This window comes from Salmo salar, chromosome 20, assembly GCF_965601325.2.
Source record: "Salmo salar chromosome 20, fSalSal1, whole genome shotgun sequence".
Taxonomy (NCBI): domain Eukaryota; kingdom Metazoa; phylum Chordata; class Actinopteri; order Salmoniformes; family Salmonidae; genus Salmo; species Salmo salar.
The window spans coordinates 19,061,438-19,082,440 of NC_138310.1; the positions used below are offsets into that span (position 1 = coordinate 19,061,438).

General features: G+C 40.9%; 1 protein-coding gene across 4 annotated transcripts in view; it reads left to right on the plus strand.

Annotated features, from left to right (window-relative positions):
* Nucleotides 1-7,194: 7,194 nt before the first annotated feature.
* The window catches only part of LOC106579966 (ral guanine nucleotide dissociation stimulator), a 33,892-nt gene continuing 20,083 nt past the window's right edge, over nucleotides 7,195-21,003 (plus strand). The window contains exon 1 of one of the 4 annotated variants that reach the window (XM_045703040.2): nucleotides 7,195-7,580. In XM_045703040.2, coding sequence (XP_045558996.1) covers nucleotides 7,485-7,580 — 96 coding nt within the window. In that variant the 5' untranslated portion in view covers nucleotides 7,195-7,484. Of the gene's footprint in view, nucleotides 7,581-13,308; nucleotides 13,810-15,049; nucleotides 15,541-21,003 lie in introns of those variants that run through there. The other 3 variants (XM_045703039.2, XM_014160432.3, XM_014160431.3) reach the window with 3 other exon arrangements.

Consider the following 21,003-nt stretch of genomic DNA (forward strand, 5'->3'; position numbering starts at 1 on the left):
TGCAAACCGTAGTATGACATTTTTATGGCGGTTTTGGAGCGGCCTTTCAGTTTATGTCAATATAGGACTCGTTTTACTGTGGATATAGATACTTTTGTACCTGTTTCCTCCAGCATCTTCACATGGTCCTTTGCTGTTGTTCTGGGATTGATTTGTACTTTTCGCACCAAAGTACGTTCACCTCTAGGAGAAAACGCATCTCGTTCCTGAGCAGTATGACGGCTGCGTGGTCCCATGGTGTTTATACTTGCGTACTATTGTTTGTACAGATGGACCTGGTACTTTCAGGCATTTGGAAATTGCTCCCAAGGATGAACCAGACTTGTGGAGGTCTACGAATTTGTTTCCTGAGGTCTTGACTGATTTCTTTAGATTTTCCCATGATGTCAAGCAAAGAGGCACAGAGTTTGAAGGTAGGCCTTGAAATACATCCACAGGTACACCTCCAATTGACTCGAATGATGTCAGTTAGCCTATCAGAAGCTTCTAAACCCATGACATAATTTTCGGGAATTTTCCAAGCTGTTTAAAGGCACAGTCAACTTAGTGTATGTAAACTTCTGACCCACTGGAATTACAGTGAATACAGTGAATTATAAGTGAAATAATCTCTAAACAATTGTTGGAAAAATTACTTGTGTCATGCACAAAATAGATGTCCTAACCGACTTTCCAAAACTATAGTTTGTTAACAAGAAATTTGTGGAGTGGTTATTAAAAAACAAGTGACTCCAACCTAAGTGTATGTAAACTTCCGACTTCAACTGTTGGTACATGGTTGCAAAGGGCATCAGTGTCTTAACAGCTCGATTTTCCAAGGCAGGTTACTCTGGGCACAGCCCTATCCAGAAATCTGGCAGCGGCTTCTGATTAAATTCAATTTTCACAGAACCGCTTGTTGCAATTTTCTTGTTCAGATATCGGTAAGTGGACTGGAGGCAGGGCATGAAAGGGATAATGAATCCAATTGTTTGTGTCGTCCGTTTCGGGAAAGTACCTACATAATTGCGCACCCAGCTCACTCAGGTGCTTCACTATATCACATTTGACATTGTCCGTAAGCTTGAGTTCATTTGCACACAAACAATCATACAATGACGGAAAGACCTGTGTGTTGTCCTTGTTAATGCAGACAGAGAAGAGCTCCAACTTCTTAATCATAGCCTCAATTTTGTCCCTCACATTGAATATAGTTGAAGAGAGTCCCTGTAATCCTAGATTCAGATCATTCAGGCAAGAAAAAACATCACCCAGATAGGCCAGTTGTGTGAGAAACTCATCATCGTGCAAGCGGTCAGACAAGTGAAAATGATGGCCAGTAAAGAAAACTTTAAGCTTGTCTCTCAATTAAAAAAAACGTGTCAATACTTTGCCCCTTGATAACCAGCACACTTCTATATGTTGTAAAAGCGTTACATGGTCACTGCCCATATCATTGCATGAAGCAGAACATACACAAGAGTTCAGGGGCCTTGCTTTAACAAAGTTAACCATTTTCATTGTAGTGTCCAAAACGTCTTTCAAGCTGTCAGGTATTCCCTTGGCAGCAAGAGCCTCTCGGTGGATGCTGCAATGTACCCAAGTGGCATCGGGAGCAACTACTTGCATGCACTTTACCACTCCACTATGTCTCTCTGTCATGGCTTTTGCGCCATCAGTACAGATACAGTGGGGGAAAAAGTATTTGATCCCCTGCTGATTTTGTATGTTTGCCCACTTACAAAGAAAGGATCAGTCTATAATTTTAATGGTAGGTTTATTTGAACAGTGAGAGACAGCATAACAACAAAAATATCCAGAAAAATGCATGTCAGAAATGTTATAAATTGATTTGCATTTTAATGAGGGAAGTAAGTATTTGACCCCTCTGCAAAACATGACTTAGTACTTGGTGGCAAAACCCCTGTTGGCAATCACAGAGGTCAGACGTTTCTTGTAGTTGGCCTCCAGGTTTGCAAACATCTCAGGAGGGATTTTGTCCCACTCCTCTTTGCAGATCTTCTCCAAGTCATTAAGGTTTCGAGGCTGACGTTTGGCAACTCGAACCTTCAGCTCCCTCCACAGATTGTCTATGGGATTAAGGTCTGGAGACCTTCTTTGTAAGTTGGCAAACGTACAAAATCAGCAGGGGATCAAATACTTTTTTCCCCCACTGTACCAACACATCTTGACCACCAAAGTCCATTTGATGTCACAAAGCTGCCCAGTACTTAAAAAATATCCTGTCCTGTTGTCCTGGTTTCCAGTGGTTTGCAGAAGAGGATGTCTTCCCTAATTGACCCCCCACCATAAACGTAACGGACATATACCAGTAGCTGTGCCAGGCCCACCACATCTGTTGACACATCCAGCTGCAGCACGTATGCAAGGCAGTAATTGTTTCAAAACATCTCCTACCACTGATGCGTCGTGAAACAGTGTTGTTTGATGAAGACCTTGTCTGTGTAGTTTTTCAGTCCTTTTCCCCCAGTATTGTCCCAGCCATATCCGTGGCAGCAGGAAGAATTAAGTCCTCCGCAATAGTATGGGACTTGTCTGTCCTAGCCACTCGGCAGCTCACCATATAAGACGCTTCTAGCCCCTTCTTATTAATGGTATCTGTTGCTTTTATACATGTCTTACTACTCGAAAGTCGTCTTAATTCTTGCTCAAAAAACTTGTGTCTTATTTTTCAAATTGGCATGTTTCGTTTCTAAATGTCTGCGCAAGAGTGAAGGTTTCCCGCAAGTGAGTAACGATTAATGTGATTGGATGTTAATTCTTTGACTAGGCTACCTGTATTTGACATTGTGTTGTTATTTCGCTGAACACTAGATGGTTTAATTTTAATTTTGGCCGTGAAACGAGGCTACTGAGTTGAGAAAAAAACATCCCCCAATTGTGTAGCCCCGTTGGAAAATCTAAATGGACTGTTTGAACATGGAAATCACATTTTTATTTGGCATACCCCCGACGGCATTGCATGTACCCCTGGCTCACCTTGTTCACCTTTCCTGCATGATTTGGCTTCTGAGTGTGCTGTGCATCACCCTGTCCTGCCTTTGTAACATACAGGTCCACTTCCTGTAGACAAAGAGAGTCTGGCTTCCTGTCCTGGCTGTGGCTCTGAGGCATAGCCTCAGAAAGTAGGGGTACTGAGGGTACTGCAGTACCCCTTGATAAATAACAATAAAATATATGTATCCACCAAATTAGTGCACTAGGCCTTTACTACTCCTGAATGAGCAGAGAAAAAATACTTGTCAGCAGAGCGAGGAGAAAAATACCCTCCCTGATGACAAACATTTTCAGGTTCCATGACTTGAATGGAATTTGTGCCACAAATGCTAAAACATTATAATTTGGAAACAGCCACTGCCAGGGAAACTAAACCAAAGCTTGGATTGCTGTCCTACCTTGTCCATAGACTGATTACAGGGTGAGGAAACCATTGTGTATTTTTTTATTTGTGTGAACTATCCCTTTAAGCACATGGCATAATGAGTAGGATTCTGTGTTTCACACGCAAAAGTGATTGCTTTTGATAAAAATGCTTTATCTGCCTTCCCAATAAAAACTAGTTTGAAAATTCAAACACACTTGAGTATACAAATCATTAAGAACACTTTCCATGACATGGACTGACCAGGTTAATCCAGGTGAAAGCTATGATCCCTTATTGATGTCACTTGTTAAATCCACTTCAATTAGTGTAGATGAAGGGTAGGAGACAGGTTTAATAAGTATTTTTAAGCCTTGAGACAATTGAGACATGGATTGTGTATGTGTGCCATTCAGAGGATGAATGGGCAAGACAAAACATTTAAGTACCTTTGAATGGGGTATGGTAGTAGATGCCAGGGGCACCGGTTTGTGTCAAGAACTGCAATGCTGTTGGGTATTTCATGCACAACCTTTTCCTGTGTGTGTCAAGAATGGTCCACCACCCAAAGGACATCCAGCCAACTTGACACAGCTGTGGGAAGCATAGGAGTCAACATGGGCCAGCATCCCTGTGGAACGCTTTCGACACCTTGTAGAGTCCATGCCCCAACGAATAGAGGCTGTTCTGAGGGCAAAAGGGGGGAGAGGGTGCGCCTCAATGTTAGGAAGGTGTTCCTAATGTTTGGTATACTGTATCCAATGTATATTTTATGGAAAAGAGATGTATCTTTCTGGATGATGCACAATGCTGCCTTGATGACAACATGACCGAGTGGCGTGGGTTACTGTTCCATTTGAGAAGGGTGCTCCTCCCTCACCGCTTTTGCCCGCTCATGTCACGGTTCATAGGCCGGAGCACCGCAGTTAATAGAACTCCCTCACTGAGGCAAGACTTGCATGAATTCAGCCATGGCATTGGCCACACGATTTTGCTCCATGAGGGGAAAGCTTTGCCTTACAGTTTCCATGACAACTGCTCTTCTACAGTAGGCAGGCAATGTGGGTCTCTGCATCTGAAAACAGTTTTCAGTGTCTCAAACCTTATTCTATTGAACATAGCACACATACTCTTTTCACTGCCCAGCTATCTGTCTACCTATAGCCAATGTTAAATTGCACCACAATACAATCTGTGAATTACGATTTAGTTTACATTTCAAATCTGTCTCTTGGGTCGTTCCACCTCAAAAAGATAGAGGATTTCGTCACCCACCATCTCAGATTGTTCTGAAATCGTTTCTGTTGTTAGAAACAGATAAGATAAGCATTCCTGCAACATCATTTTGTTGAAAGACAATTTGAACAATTTGAGTTAATTGATTGCACCCAAATTTGCCATTTCAATTAATAGGATTCATATAATATTTAATAAATATAGTACTCAACAACCGATTTAGACTAAACCTCTTCTTCAGCAAAAAAAAAATGTATGAAATTGTATGAAATGTATGCATTCACTACTGTAAGTCGCTCTGGATAAGAGCGTCTGCTAAATGACTAAAATGTAAAATGTAAAAATGTTCTTAACAAGGATTAAGACGTGATGACACCAAGCCGACCCCAATGGCTAGTATAAAGTACCAGATCTCTATGTCTGACAAGTAGTATGAAGCTGCGGATAGGAGTATTGTTACCTCATACAATGTAATCTATTCAGTGAATTTGATTATGGTTATTTTCCCCTGTTCAGAGAAATGCATCATTGAAGTTGTTAGGTTTATGTACCGTCATACAACTTGATATTACCAGGTTCTGACCACTAGAGGGTGCTGTTTCTGCTATTAGTGGAAAAGTGTCAAGAATCCCCCCTTCCTCAATGTTAATTCAAGATTGAACCTTCAAATGATTTATAAATGTAGAGTGAAGAGTTAAAGTCAGAACAATGTATTTGCCCAAATACATATCAAAGAAAAATCATCAACAGAGCCGAGGACTACTCATATCTCATTTTATTATTTCACTTTCTTTTCCTTTAGTGCATCTTCTATTGCAGTGATGTATCTACATCCCAAATTATGTTGGCGACCAGTTGCAGGGGTTGTTGCATTAATGGTGCAGATGATGCTTGGTTTTGATACATAACGTGTCCTTTATGTTTGGCCAAGAAAATGACCTTGCTGGATAACTTGGATGCATGAATTTCAACTTTACGTCCATGCTTTCATCATCCACAGCTCCTGAGATTCCAATCCAGTACTCATCATAGCAGCAAACTATAACACAAGAACTCTGCCAGGAACCCACAGCTTCCATCACTTTGTTCCACTCTCCAAAAGCCTCATAGGTGCAAAGAGAGTTTCCAGTGACACATATTATGCCATTAAGTTTGATATGGTCCTTGGGAAATCTATAGATGAGCATATAGTGGTGAATGTGTGAGAATCTTATTTTCTGATCGGACTGATACTGTATAATGGCTGTTGGGGTGGGCTTGGTGTGGGGGGGTCTGTAGGTGGCTCTTGACCATTTATTTGGATTCCTCATGTCTTACTCATTGGTAGGATGAAGTTTTGTACAACTCGGATGTTAGGTACTATATTTATTGAATATTATGTGAATCCTACAAATTAATAGGGCCAATTTGGGTGCAGTCAATTACTTAAGATCAAATTATATTTCAGCAAAATAATGCTTCCGGAATGCTTATGTTATCTGTTTCTAACTGCAGAAACCATTTCAGAACAATCTGAGATGGTGGGTGTCATGGCTTGCTGAAATGACATGGAACGACCCACTTCTCACTTCTCTGAATGAGCATTGTACACTACATGTTGATGCTTTTGAAATGTATATTTCACAACTGTGAATCCCCCTGGTGAATGATGAAACAGGACGTTAGTCATATTCCAGAATTGTACATTGTACACAAAAGTACCAAGTGTGTTTGTGCGGTCTTCAGGGGAGGAACAACCTTTTTTCCCCAATCTTGTGAGAAACTACTTTAGCCTTTAGCCATTTGAGGTAAAAGCCATGTGACCTACATATCAAGCCTAAGATTCATTTTAGCTCTGCTGTTAGTTTGAACCCCTAGGGAGCCACTAGAGATGGTAGTTGGGGCATCAACAGATGCAGTACTTCATGAAGGAAGATGCATGGACTGTGTACACATTGTACCTCTAATGTATGTAGCCAAACATACACTTCTAATGTTGCCTTGACAGCAGCCCACATAGCGACATCCTTTCGCCCCAGAGCAATTTCTCTTTTTTTCCCTGGATGTGTTGTTTATTTAGCACCTCTGGTTACACATAACGCTGTAGCTTGGCTTCCAGTGTTAACATTCATTCCACTGCAGCACAGTCAGAGAGGAGAGAGGCAGAGGGAAATGAGCACACCTGCTGCATTTCACATTCGTTTTTTTCTCTGCCTTCTGCATACAGTACTTATTATGCAGGCTGTGGTCAGTGTGAAAGGGTGTGTGAACAACATTACAATGCTACTGAGGAATGTTGGATACGCAGCTGAATGCTGAGAGGTTCTACCTACATCTGCAGGATGAAATAGATGAAAGCAGAAAGGGCAGCAGCTCGTAGCACAGACATTCCCTTGTGAGAAACACTCTGGGAGAATCGCATTTTCTCACTCCTCGCGTCCTCTCTTCTCGCCTCCTTCTCAAAACCTATTGGATGAGAAAGCCAAAGGTCCCTCCCCTCTGACCTTCTCCTCCAATAGGTTTTGAGAAGGAGATGAGGAGAGAATAGAGACGACGCGAGGCGTATACAATTTAGATTCTCCCAACATAGCGCTGAAAGGAGAGGGAGAGGGAGAGGGAGGGAGGGAGGGAGGCTAGAAGTAGCAGGTGAGGGAGCCGAGGGGGTTTCTCTCCCTCTCAGACAGGTTCCTTCAAGTCTTCAGTAGAGGCAGCGGCAGCAGCAGTGGAAGTTGTGGTGGTATTTCTGTTAACAGCAGCCCGGAGTTCCTGTTTGTTTGTGTGTGTGTGTGTGTGTGATTGATGCAGAGTGAGCGTTAAAGCGAGTGGGAGTGTAGTGATCTGTTGCTCCGGGAGCATCGGTCGTCTGTGCTCTGTCTCTGTGCTCTGTCTCTGTGAGTGCTTTAGCAGCATGGAGACCAAGTCCCTCTTCAGCCTTCACAAAGCCTTGGCTCAGCCAGTCAAGATGTGTATGTTTGACTTCCCTGTTAACATACTGGATGATCTGGTAAGAAAGAGCTCATATGTTGTTATTTGATTCAGTCGCAGTCTTTTTGGCTGTGTGTGTGTGTATGTGAGAGAAAGAGTTTATGGGTGAGAGAGAGGGTGGTGATTCACTGCTACAGTATGCTACCACCAGGCTGATGGTTCAGCTGTTCAGTGTGTCTGGCACACATCCAAGAGCAGAGTTAGGCAACCATTCCCCTGTGGTGTGCGTTTACCTCGATATTATTTCTCTTGTGCATGTTTGGTCATGCCCACTATTGAATGTGGATGTGTTTTTATTATTTATTACATAGTTATAAATATGGTATTACTTGCTACTTGGTGGTTCATTCTTTTTGTTGGTGTTGGAAATGATTTGGTTTTGTGTTGTTGTTAGTCTCTGAGTTTGGAAATAGACTGTGTGACATTGGCCTCTAGTTCCTTCTCACTGTGACAAGTCCATCTCTGTGTGTTTCATTGTGTCAGCTGTCTTCCTCTAGCCGTGCTCTTCTTACTCAAACCCTCTTACACTTGATTATAGAGGAAGTTGCTTTTGTTGTTCCCTATGGTAGCCGCTGGTCTATGATTTATTTCCAATTACATGTTGAACAAATAAATTGGAAATCAGAATCTTTGCACTAGAGGTATTTGGTAAAACGTTGTGTTCCTGCTGGCATTCTTGACCCAAACCCTATCAGAAAGACCCTGCTTTTCCCTGCTATTAGATAGGGGGTCTCCTTAAGGTATTGTTAAGCTGCCTCAGAGGGGTTGCTTTTCAAATGGTCCTCATTTAGCTGCAGTGCAGTTGTCAAAAAGTTTTTAAATGCTAAGACCTACGAGCTAGGAGTGTCTCAGAATGGGCCTGCAGCTCCTTGAAATAATGGTATGCAATAAATCCATCCGTTCATAAGAGCAGACTCTTTCTGTCAGGTAGTTAGGAGGGCTGTGGTTCTCAGGAGTTATTTCACTCTGTTTGAATGGGACGTTTCGTAGCCCTTTCCTGCAGTCAAATGGCAGAGTGGCTTCATGGGTGGAATGTTAGGAATATTTTCAATTAATAAACGTTATTTTTAAAAAACACACAGAAAATCCGGTGTTTCTATGTCCGTTTTGTTATTTCAGTCTTCTGTGATGTATATAAAGTGTAATATTGGGATGCAAACTCAAAATGGAATACATTTCAACTCTATATCTGACATGGTACAGGTGTCTTCTTTTCTTTTAAGCCCATAACTAAACTTAACAAAAAGAAGAAGAACTATATTATGAAGCCAAGCTCAATGACATAAAGAATGATGGAAAAAAAACTTTGCAGTACTTTAAATGAAATTATAAGCAGAAAGACCAATTCAACTCCATCTTTCATTGAATCAGATGGCTTATTCATCACAAAACCATTTAATGTTGCCAATTATTGTAATGATTACTTAATTGGCAAAGTGGGCAAATTTAGGCAGGAAATGCCAAAAACGAACAGTGAGCCATCGTATTCATGCATAAAAAACAAATAATGAAAGAAAAACATTGCAAGTTTGCATTTTGGAAAGTTAGTGTGGAAGAGGTGGGGAAATTATTGACAAACTTAGATGGAAAGCTACTGAGGATGGTAGCTGACTCTATAGCCACTCCTATCTGTCATGTCTTTATCTGAGCCTAGAGGAAAGTCTTTGTCCTCAGGCCTGGAGGGAAGCCAAAGTAATTCCGCTACCCAAGAGTGGTAAAGCGGCCTTTACTGGTTCTAACAGCAGACCTATAAACTTTCTGCCAGCAATGCTATTTCTCTGTAAACAAATTAACAACAGACTTTTAGCATGCTTATAGAGAAGGGCACTCAACATGTATTGCACTGACACAAATGACTGATGATTGTTTGAAAGAAACTGATAATAATAAGATTGTGGGAGCTGTACTGTTAGATTTCAGTGCATAACCTGTTGTTGAAAAAACGTATGTGTTATGGCTTTTCAGCCTCTGCCATATTGTGGATTCAGAGCTATCTATCTAATATAACTGAAAGGGTTTTCTTTAATGGAAGCTTCCCTAATGTCAAACATGTAAAGTGTGGTGTACCGCAGGGCAGCTCGCTAGGCCCTCTACTCTTTTCTATTTTTAACAATGACCTGCCACTGGCATTAAATAAAACATGTGTCCATGTATGCTAATGGTTAACAAAGAATTGCAGTCTGTTTTGGAATGGGTGGCCAGTAATAAACTGGTCGTGAACATCTCTTAAACTAAGAGCATTGTATTTGGTACAAATCATTCCCTAAGTTCTAGACCTAAGCTGAATCTGGTAATTAATGGTGTGGCTATTGAACAAGTTGAGGAGACTAAATTACTTGGCGTTACCTTAGATTATAAACTGTCATGGTCAAAACATATAGATTCAATGGTTGTAAAGATGAGGAGAGGTCTGTCTGTAATAAAGAGATTCTCTGCTTTTTTGACACCACACTCCAAAAAGCATGTCCTGCAGGCTCTAGTTTTGTCTTATCTTGATTATTGTCCAGTCTTGTGGCCGAGTGCTGTAAGGAAAGACCTAATTAAGCTGCAGGTGGCCCAGAACAGAGCACGTCTTGCTCTTTATTGTAATCAGAGGGCTGATATAAATACTATGCATGCCAGTCTCTCTTGGTTAAAAGTTTATTTTTATAAGAAACATTGTGTTGAAAATCCCAAATTGTTTGCATAGTCAATTACACACAGCTCTGACACACACACTTACTCCACCAGACATGCCACCAGGGGTCTTTTCACAGTCCCCAAATCCAGAACAAATTCCAGAAAGCATAAAGTATTATATAGAGCCCTTATTTCATGGAACTCCGTTCCATCTCATATTGATCAAATAAACAGCAAACCTGGTTTCAATAAACAGATAAAGCAACACCTCACGGCACAACGCCTCTCCCCTATTTGACCTAGATAGTTTGTGTGTATTGATATGTAGGCTACGTGTGCCTTTTGTAAAAAAAAAATATATATATATATATATATATATACAGTGGGGAGAACAAGCATTTGATACACTGCCGATTTTGCAGGTTTTCCTACTTACAAAGCATGTAGAGGTCTGTAATTTTTATCATAGGTACACTTCAACTGTGAGAGACGGAATCTAAAACAAAAATCCAGAAAATCACATTGTATGATTTTTAAGTAATTAATTTGCATTCAATTGCATGACATAAGTATTTGATACATCAGAAAAGCAAAACTTAATATTTGGTACAGAAACCTTTGTTTGCAATTACAGAGATCATACGTTTCCTGTAGTTCTTGAACAGGTTTGCACACACTGCAGCAGGATTTTGGCCCACTCCATCTGATATAGGCCACTGCCGTAAAAGGTTTTAAGGAGCCAACTCTCTGTCTGTCAGTGGGATTTTCCTTGGTGACTTTTTTGTTCAGGTTGTTCAGCTTCTAGATCACATAACGCCCCATAAAACTAGGCTCTTATGTAACCTTTATAAGAGATTGACGACAACGCCTGTATCTTATGGTGAACTCATTCACGTGTTTGTCTTGTTGTTGTAGTCCACCATAAGGAAGCTGTACTAGTGTTGGCACTGCTTTTGGTTTGACAGCCTATGCTCACCATGTTTGCTTTCGGTTTACATTTGTCAGTCCATTAGCTGACTAACTGATGAAAATATAGAATTGCCATAATCTATTTTGTTAGGCCTTATATACATTTTGCCTCACAATTTCAGCTGAATAGGAATAGCCCTGGGAATTTCAGGGTAACATGATGCCAGTGATTTCATTTTTATTTTCTGTTCAGAGAAATACAGTGCCTTCAGAAAGTATTCATACCACATTACTTATTCCACATTTTGTTGTTACAATCTGAATAAAAAAATGTATTAAATATATTTTTTCTCACACCCCTTTACACACACCCTAATGACAAAGTGAAACGTTTTTAGAAATGTTGCAAATTTTACGGCCTCCCGAGTGGCGCGGTGGTCTAAGGCACTGCATCACAGTTGCTAGCTGTGCCACTAGAGATCCTGGTTAGAGTCTAGGCCCTGTCGCAGCCGGCTGTGACCGGGAGATCCAGGGGACGGCACACAATTGGCCCAGCGTTGTCCAGGTTAGGGGATGGTTCGGCTGGCAGGGATGTCCTTGTCCCATTGTGCTCTAGCAACTCCTGTGGCGGGTCGGGCGCATGCACGCTGACATGGTCGCCAGGTGTACACTGTTTCCTCCGACACATTGGTGTGGCTGGCTTCTGGGTTAAGCGGGCAGTGTGTCAAGAAGCAGTGTGGCTTGGTTGGGTTGTGTTTCGGAGGACGCATGGCTCTCGACCTTCGCCTCCTGAGTCTGTACGGGAGTTACAGCGATGGGAGAAGACTGTAACTACTATTTGGATACCACGAAAAAAGGGGTAAAAGTAAAAAATAAATGTTTGCTAATTTATTGAAAATTAAATACATAAATATCTCACTTACATCATTTAGCAGGCGCTCTTATCCAGAGCGACTTACAGTAGTGAATGCATACATTTCATACATTTTTTTCTCCGTACCGGTCCCCCGTGGGAATCGAACCCACAACCCTGGCGTTGCAAACACCATGCTCTACCAACTGAGCCACACGGGACTACGTGAGTATTTACACCCCTGAGTCAATACATGATAGAATCACCTTTGACAGCGATTACAGCTTTGAGTCTTTCTGGGTACGTCTCTAAGAGATTTGCACACCTGGATTACACAATATTTGCCTATTTATTTTATTTAAGCTTTGTGAAATTGGTTGTTGATCATTGCTTGACAACCATTTTCAAGTCTTGCCATAGATTCTCAAGCAGATTGAAGTCAAACCTGTAACTCGCCCACCCTGGAACATTCACTGTCCCCTGGTAAGCAACACCAGTGTAGATTTTGCTTTGTGTTTTAGGTTATTATCCATCTGATATGTGAATTCATCTCCAGGTTTCTGGTGGAAAGCAGACTGAACCTGGTTTTCCTCTAGGATTTTCCCTGTGCTTGGCAAAATGTTTTATCCTGAAAAGCTCCCCAGTCCTTAATAATTACAAGCATACCCATAACATAATGCAGCCACCACTATGCTTGAAAATATGGAGAGTGGTACTCAGTAATGTGTTGTATTGGATTTGTCCCAAACATAACACTGTATTCAGGACAAAAAGTTCATTTCTTTGGCACATTTTTTGCAGTATTTTCTTGTTGCAAACAGGATGCATGTTTTGGAATCTTTTTATTCTGTACAGGCTTCTTTCTTTTCACTCTGTCAATTAGGTTAGTTTTGTGGAGTAACTACAATGTTGTTGATCCATCCTCAGTTTTCTCCTATCACAGCCATTAAACTCTGTAACTGTTTTAAAGTCACAATTGGCCTCATGGTAAAATCCCTGAGCGGTTTCCTTCCTCTCCGGCAACTTTTTTTTTACCAATCTACCCATAGGTGCCCTTCTTTGCGAGGCATTGGAAAACCTCTCTGGTCTTTATATGTGTGGGGTACAGAGATGAGGTAGTCATTCAAAAATCATGTTAAACACTATTATTGCACACAGAGTGAGTCCATGCAACCTATTATGTGACTTGTTAAGCAATTTCTTTCTCCTGAACTTTTTTAGGCTTGCCATAACAAAAGGGTTGAATACTTATTGACTCAAGACATTTCAGATATACATTTTTTATTCATTTGTAAAAATTCCGAAAAACATAATTCCACTTTCACATTATGAGGTAGTGTGTGTAGGCCAGTGACAACAAATCTCAATGTAATTACTTTTAAATTCAGGCTGTAACACAACAAAATATGGAAGAAGTCAAGGGGTGTGAATAGTTTCTGAAGGCACTGTAAAGTACCGTTTATAGTTGTAATTTGCAATTGAACAATGGGACAGTTTCTTCACTCTTACAAGCTATGAACAGGCTTTTTGGAATCCCTATCATCTTTTAGTAGAAGTTAATATTTTATTGTTCAGTTTCTTGCGTGTTGACACAACTGTTTAAGTAAACATCCACTGGAGTGGGCCTGAGGTGGTCACCCAATCTGTGACTGGGGAGGGGAGAAAAGGGACAGCCCTAAGCCGTGCTTTTGGTTCTCTGTCCCGGTCCAGTTTTATTCTCCAGTCTTATTCTCTGGTTCTGAGGGAAGCAGTGATGTGGTGGGCTCAGTGGACCTGTGGGCTGCTGAGGGGTGGAGACTACTGTTGGACTCAGTCTATGTGCCAGGCTGCCTTCATTACTGTGAGACACAGAGAGGTAGACCGAAAGGTAGGTATCAACTCTGATACACTCAATATTATGCAGGAAAAAGTTTCTTTGATAAATTACTTTTTTTTTATGAGCCCGAGCATGTGCGTGTGTGCATACAGTATGTGTGTGTTCCTCACATTTAGCAGTGGCATATTATCCAATAGCTTGGCTTTGTTGTTTCTGTTCTAAGTATGATATGATCATACTTCTGTATTTTGTAGTTATAGGTTAGTAGTAATAGTACAGTTAGTACATGAGCACTTGCTGAGAGTAAACCATGTTGGGGTATCTGCCATATTAGAACAACACTGTTTATTGATTCAAGCAGGAAGCCTGACAAATGGAAGAGGGTGGACTGTGGTTCAATCATAGAAGGGCAAAAGGTAGCCAGCTTGTTGCACCTCCAGGCTGACAACTCTCCCTCTCCCTACCCCATCCCTTTCACTCTCTCTCTCTCCTCTCTCTGTCTGTATCTCCTCGTCCCATACAGCTGTTCAGGGAGAGATTTGTGAATCTGAATCATAGCAGCACCAGTAATCTCTATCTTGTGCTGCTGAATGATGGGACATGGGAGAAAATGTGGGCTCAGGAATGTATTGGAGAAAACACCCCCTGTTGTTAAAGCAGATGTTTTCACAGTCACACCTGTTTTTCTTTTATTTCTCACACTTAGAATAGTGCATGTTGTTGAATATTGTATTTTGCAATGTGTTATAGTGACGTTTGGTTCTAGAGGTTCCAAGTGTGTTCCAATTCTGACCAGCAGAGGGAAGTGTCACTCAAGAGAAATACCATCAAAATTGTCTGTCCAGTCAATGTTGGAGATGACATGAGCACTCATCCACAGAACATACAATTATACCCCTAATGATACCATTCCTTTGACCTGCAAACTTATCATCTTTTTTAGATAACCAGCTGTTTTCAAAAAAGGAGAAAAGTATTGAATGTTACTTGTAGTTGTTGCCTCACCTCAAGATAATTGCTTCGGAGTCATTGCACAATTGTAAAAAATACCCCAGCACTCCCTGGGGGTTACATAACATCTAAAGGATTCACTTGCCTTCAAAATGCTTCACTGACTATGGTCCATCCATTAGATTTATTGTAAGGTTTTGGTGGCCTATACGCTCTAGTTGTTTTCTATCCTTTTATATTTCTACTGAGGTACAATACCTCTGTTGTTGCGCGTAATAGATACATGCAGTGAATACATTTTAACCGGACGAATGTATCAATATACAATACCTTCTCTGGAGACGGTTTCCACAACGACATAATAGTAACAACGATTCCCCGAGGGAAGGGTACCGTAAGAAAGGTGGAGCTATGAAGCACTTTCCGTAACTGAGTCATGCATTACCAAGTACAGTAGGTCGAGGCGCTTGCCTTTAGTACAGTAGCATACTCCGTCTATGTAAGTCCATTTTTACTGTGTGGGTGGGTCCATGGTAAAAAATAATGTTATTGTAGCCTATCATACGAGAGAACTATGGATGTACGACCAAGATAGGTTGTCACAGCAGCTATTGACTGCCATAATCGTATCCTTTATCAATGGTCCACTTTATGGGGATGTACTCTGATGCGCAAAACATCAAATCAGGATACCTCGATGAGATGTTTGATGCTGGAACATGGAAGGTGCGAAATATTTGGGATGGGGTAAAGCTGGAGGTTGGCGAGAACGAAAGCCCGGTGGTCCTTCACAGTTTTACTCATTTGGACCCTGACCTACCACTATTTGAGGTAAGCCAGTGAGCTGTGCGTAAAGAACTCTACATCAATACCGAATCAGTAATTCTAGGCTCACGGCCTATAGCTCGTGTCCCTAAACTGAACATTTGGGATGTGGTAGTATCCTATTGATTTTGAGTCTTATCAAAATGTATAAAATGTAGGCCTACTGAAGTTCATAGTGATGTTTCAGAGTTTTTATATGGTTGTTATCATGACATAAGTCCTGAGTGTCCTGTACTACCCACATTTCATTGGAAGATCCAAAAGAGTGGGATATGTTCCTTCTAACTTAGGCTACTATGTGCTGATGCTCAATACTGGCCTTATAGGCAGATGGGGAACGTGTAAAGAAGTACATATACTTCAGCACATATTATACTATGGGTCTGTACTTTTAACAGTTGTTTTCACTGAGAAGTTGCCGCAAATAAAGCATTGGGGATGACTAATCAAATTGGTTGGCCTTACATAATGCCTCCTTCGATCAGAGGAGATCAGATGAGGACAGGAGCGTAATTGATACAGTGACTTTGAATGTTTTTAGTTGTTACAGCAGATCAAGAATTGGCAGGCAAAACATCTGTAATTCTGGGAAAGTGCGTATACAAACCGTGTGTGTGTACTTACTGTATGTTACCAGTAACACCGCCGTCTGGCATGCATGTTTCTAAATACGTTCAATATCCTTCTGAAGAATAAATGCTGCTTTAAGAGTTTCAACAAGCTTGTGAAACGAAAGGCTGGAATTCAAACGCTCCATTATTATTAAAGACAGTATGTTTCCTTCATTTGTCACAAGTTTAGAGGGCAATTCAGTCTCCACTCCTACATGCACTAACTCTCTCTCTCCTATAATCTAATCCTCTCCAGTAACACAATTACCTAATGCTTAATCCCCCTCTTTCATTGGCCTGGGAGCTGCCTCTACAATCACAGCCATTCTTCTCCTTCAGCTGAGAAGGAATGGTGAATGTACAGTATTGGAATTCAATGGTTCAGTTGTGTATAAGAAAACTCAGTCCATTGAAATGATTTTGACACTTCAGCCAATGGCCGTTGATTGCTTTAGGGCCCCTATAGCCCCTGTAACCCCTATGCGGTTATATGTCCTTGAGCTGAAATGATGGTGTAGTGAGAGTCTGTAAATAACTCGGTCTATCTCAGGAGTGCTGTGTCACAGGCTTGGCATAAGATTGATACTGTTATGGTTACTCTGTCATCTGAAATATTACATTATGGATAGTGGTACAACCAAGGGTAGAGAGGAGGAGCCACTTTGTCTTGTGGATGACGTCCTCACCCTGTATATGTGTGTCCTTCCTTTGGCCCTTGTCCATTAGCCATGATTCATAGTCATCTAGCCAATATACTGTTATGATGATAAAGTACTGCACTTTATAGCTAATTGTTTATTTCGGTTTTGAGTTTATTAGGTCAATCAAAGAGATTAAATTGGTGATACTGGCACAGATTCTCCTTGGTAAAAGATGGCAGTGTCACGGCTGTCGAAAGGATCGGACCAAAGTGCAGCGTGGTTGTAGTTCCACATTTTATTAAATCCGTGAAACTTTGCAAAACATAAATAACTGAATTTACAAAACAACAAACCGTGACGCAGAGAGAAACAAACACTACTCAAAATATAATCACCCACAAAACCCAGGAAGAAAAACCCCTACTTAAATATGATCTCCAATCAGCGGTAACGAGGACCAGGTGCCTCCAATTGGAGATCAACCCCAAAGAAAACAACATAGAAATAGAAAAACTAGAACTTAAACATAGAAATAGAAAACATAGAAAAACACAAAACACCCCCTGTCACGCCCTGACCTACTCTACCATAGAAAATCACATCTTGCTATGGTCAGGACGTGACTGGCGGACCGTAATTGAAAAGTGTTATTGTTTATAATGCAATAATTAAAATATTAGGGCTTAAGAATTTAAAGACTATTTTCACATATGTGGTAATGAACAAATTGGACATATCATTCGTCAAACAAATAAGTCAATAGCAAATCATACTCTCCCTCCAAATAGTTAATTACATACTTTGTTGTTGTTTTGTGTGTGTTTATGTATGTGTGTGTGTTTGTGGAAATGCTCTACAAATGTCCTTTTGTTAAGGAGACCATTGTTTGTTGGATCTTATCCTGAAGACTGCAGACTGCAAGCGGAAGTTTGACTGAGTACTGTAATGAGAAACTGTAGGTGGATTTGTAGCTCATTTGAATGGAGACAGAAAGGGAGAGAAAGGGAAAGGGAGAGGAAGAGGGACAGCGAGTGAAAGAGAGGGAGAGTGGCACTGAGGTTCATGAAGGTTGAATGAAAGAAACAGACAGTGTCTGGAATGTTTAGGCCTGCATCCTGGAAAATAACTTTATTCCAAGTTTTTGAGACTTAATATCAAGTAAGTAGTTGTCTTTGACTTACTTCCAAACATGAATTCTTACTAATGTCCCAAACCATTGGCTACCAGTGTTATAGCAAGGATGTAGGCCTTGTTCTGTCTGACTATTCCAAATATAATTTTTGTGGATACAGCTCCTGATATGAATTCAAATAGAACAAAGAACATTCTGAACATTCAACTCTCTTGTGCTCACAGGCCCTCTCTTAAAGAACAGCACTCAAAAGAAAATGAGTAAGACAAGCAGATAATGCACACTCGCATGCTACCCTTGCATACTAAGTTTTGTGTAAATCATAAATTGATGTCTACGGGACATTTTCTGCAAAGTTTGTGTAATTCGGGTGTATATTTGTGTTTATAGTTGAGATTTTGCTCTAGAAAAAAAGTGATCCTAAACTGTACATGATCTCATTGGCTTTAAACAGTCATTGTGTGTTAGCGGAAGCTGCTGCCTGTGCTAGAGGGTCACTGTTGGACTGCACTATTGTTTGTGTTGTGTACTTGTTTACTTTATTTCGGAGTAGATCTCTTTCTGGTGTGGACTTTCTATGTGTCAGTTCCCTGAACACCTGGAGGAGAGGATGATTATGAAACCAGCTGTGGATTTGCCAACAATTTCCCAATAGCCAACACTATCAACAAACTACTGAAATACAATTATAAAAAGTAGATTGTTATAGCGATGCTATGTGCATTAGCTGTGATTGTGCCATGTGACAATGTGTATTCAGGCACATGTATAGAACGGATTATCTGCAACTGTTGGCTGAAGGATGGAGGTCTCTGTTGGCACTAGCTCAGAGTCCAAAGATCAATGCTTTGTTTATGTGGTCATTGTGGCAATAGCCTCGCTACATGCTATTGGTAAGGTTTCTAACTGACTGAAGCTAACACATCCAGATAGATTATTTTTAGAGATGGGATGCATAATACATACTGTAGGTGAGACCGTGAGTATGACCACTCATTGTCGACTTGCATTGACAGAGGAAGTTCCCCATAGAAGTTTTCATTCTGACACAGTCTTGCATAAAAAGTGAGCTTGCAAAACAGAACCCATTCAAATGTTGCAGTTGTGGTTACAGTGAGGTTCCTGGCCTGTCAATTAAAGGCTAGTTTTCATTCTTTCGTTTTTGATGGACTTTCCAGTTAGAATTCGCTTTCCGATAAACTGATGACTTGTTTGAAAGGAGACTCATCCCCACGTGAGTCTTGTTTCCTTTCTTCCCTATTAGAGATTTCCTGCCATTGTCTAGTATCTAGTCATCATCACACCCTTGTGACAGCAGCACCTGTTTGCCATAATGAGGACGTTTACTTCTTAGAATGCATGGTGCCACTATTAGTGTGTGCTCAAGTACAACACTTGATCAAATCAACTCAAGATCCAACACTTAATACAAAATCAACTCAAGTAGGCCTATCAACACTTGATAAAAATCTGCACTAATACAATTATCATATGAATGAGTACTCACAGAATAATGAAAACCTGTCAACGAAATGGTTGGTGACAAAGGTCTTCGCAGTTTATTTGAATCCGATGGTGAACAGATGTAGGACCTCAATTTGATCACCTTGTTGCAGGATAACTTTACGGCATTGCAGGACATTTAAAAGGTGTAATGCATTTGAGATTTAAAATGGCTTCTGAAGTTTGTAATTTCCACTTTGAAATGTCAGCCTTGATTTTTCCCTTACAAAAATGTATCAGCCCCTACAAAAATGTCCATTCATTATAATCCACATAATAATGAACATTTCCTGTTGCTGCAGGATTATTTTCATGCTGTAGCAAACTGGCTCGGATGAAGATCCTACATCTATATATTGTATGTTTGTGATGGTGGCTCTTTTTGTGTTAGAACAACAGAAAGTGGAATTGAGACCAAAGGCACACTACTAGGGCTACCCATGACACCTCTGTTGCTGACTAAGCTATGAGTCAGGCAGAGAGGGAATATGACTGGTTAAGGCTAAATGGGGGAAGCTGTTTTCACTTATATGTCTGTTTCCTGGCCCTACTTATGCCCTGTTCCTGTGGCTCTTTGGGAGTTTCCTCTGGTTTCCATGGTAACCTGGTCTCTGGAGAGTCCCCTGACTTTTCTGCAGTTGTAAATAGGTCCTGTGTGGCACAGCCATACCACAGGCAGCCACAGTTCATCACTGTATACACATACACAGACTACACAAATAGAGTTTTCCATACAAGCCTAATCTTATCGAAACCCTTTAATCTACATTTACATTAGGATTAAGGTTTCTTTCTTCTTTTCATTCTTTCATTATTCAAGACCTGGTGAATCTGAATAGCACTGATTTGAGGCCTTGCTCCATGAACCTAGAAAGGTTGACATTATGTTAAGAGCAGGGCTGTGTTCCATTGGGTTTAGATTGATAGGCCAGCAGCATTTCTGTATGGCTCAGATGATCACTACTGTAAGTCGCTCTGGATAAGAGCGTCTGCTAAATGACTAAAATGTAAATGTAAATGTAAATAAGGGCTACTCTCACTGTCAAGTCCAGTGCTGGTGTGCTCAGCCTCTGCCATACAAGGGAAAGGGGGGTACCTAGTCAGTTGTATAACTGAATGCCTTCAACTGAAATGTGTCTTCTGCATTTAACCCAACCCCTCTGAATCAGAGAGGTGTGGAGGGCTGCCATAATCGACATCCACGTCTTCTGCGCCCGGGGAACAGTGGGTTAAGTGCCTTGCTCAGGGGCAGAGCGACAGATTTTTACCTTGTCATCTCGGTGATTCGATCCAGCAAACTTGCGGTTACTGGCCCAACGCTCTAACCACTAGGAAACAAACATGTAAAAAATTATTTGTAACAACATACAGTAAACACTTCTGTTCAAAAATAGGTTGCATCATTGATAATATGAATATAGCACCTGAACTGGAAATGCAGCTGCTCCACTCCATGGAAACCGGGCAAAACGGAGCAGCTGTGTGATTGAAGGTGAGAGAGTACAGAGTAGGCTACGACTAACAGCAGATGTCTGAGGGAGAAGCTGCTGTATACCTAGCTACTGGAAGGTTCTGATGAATA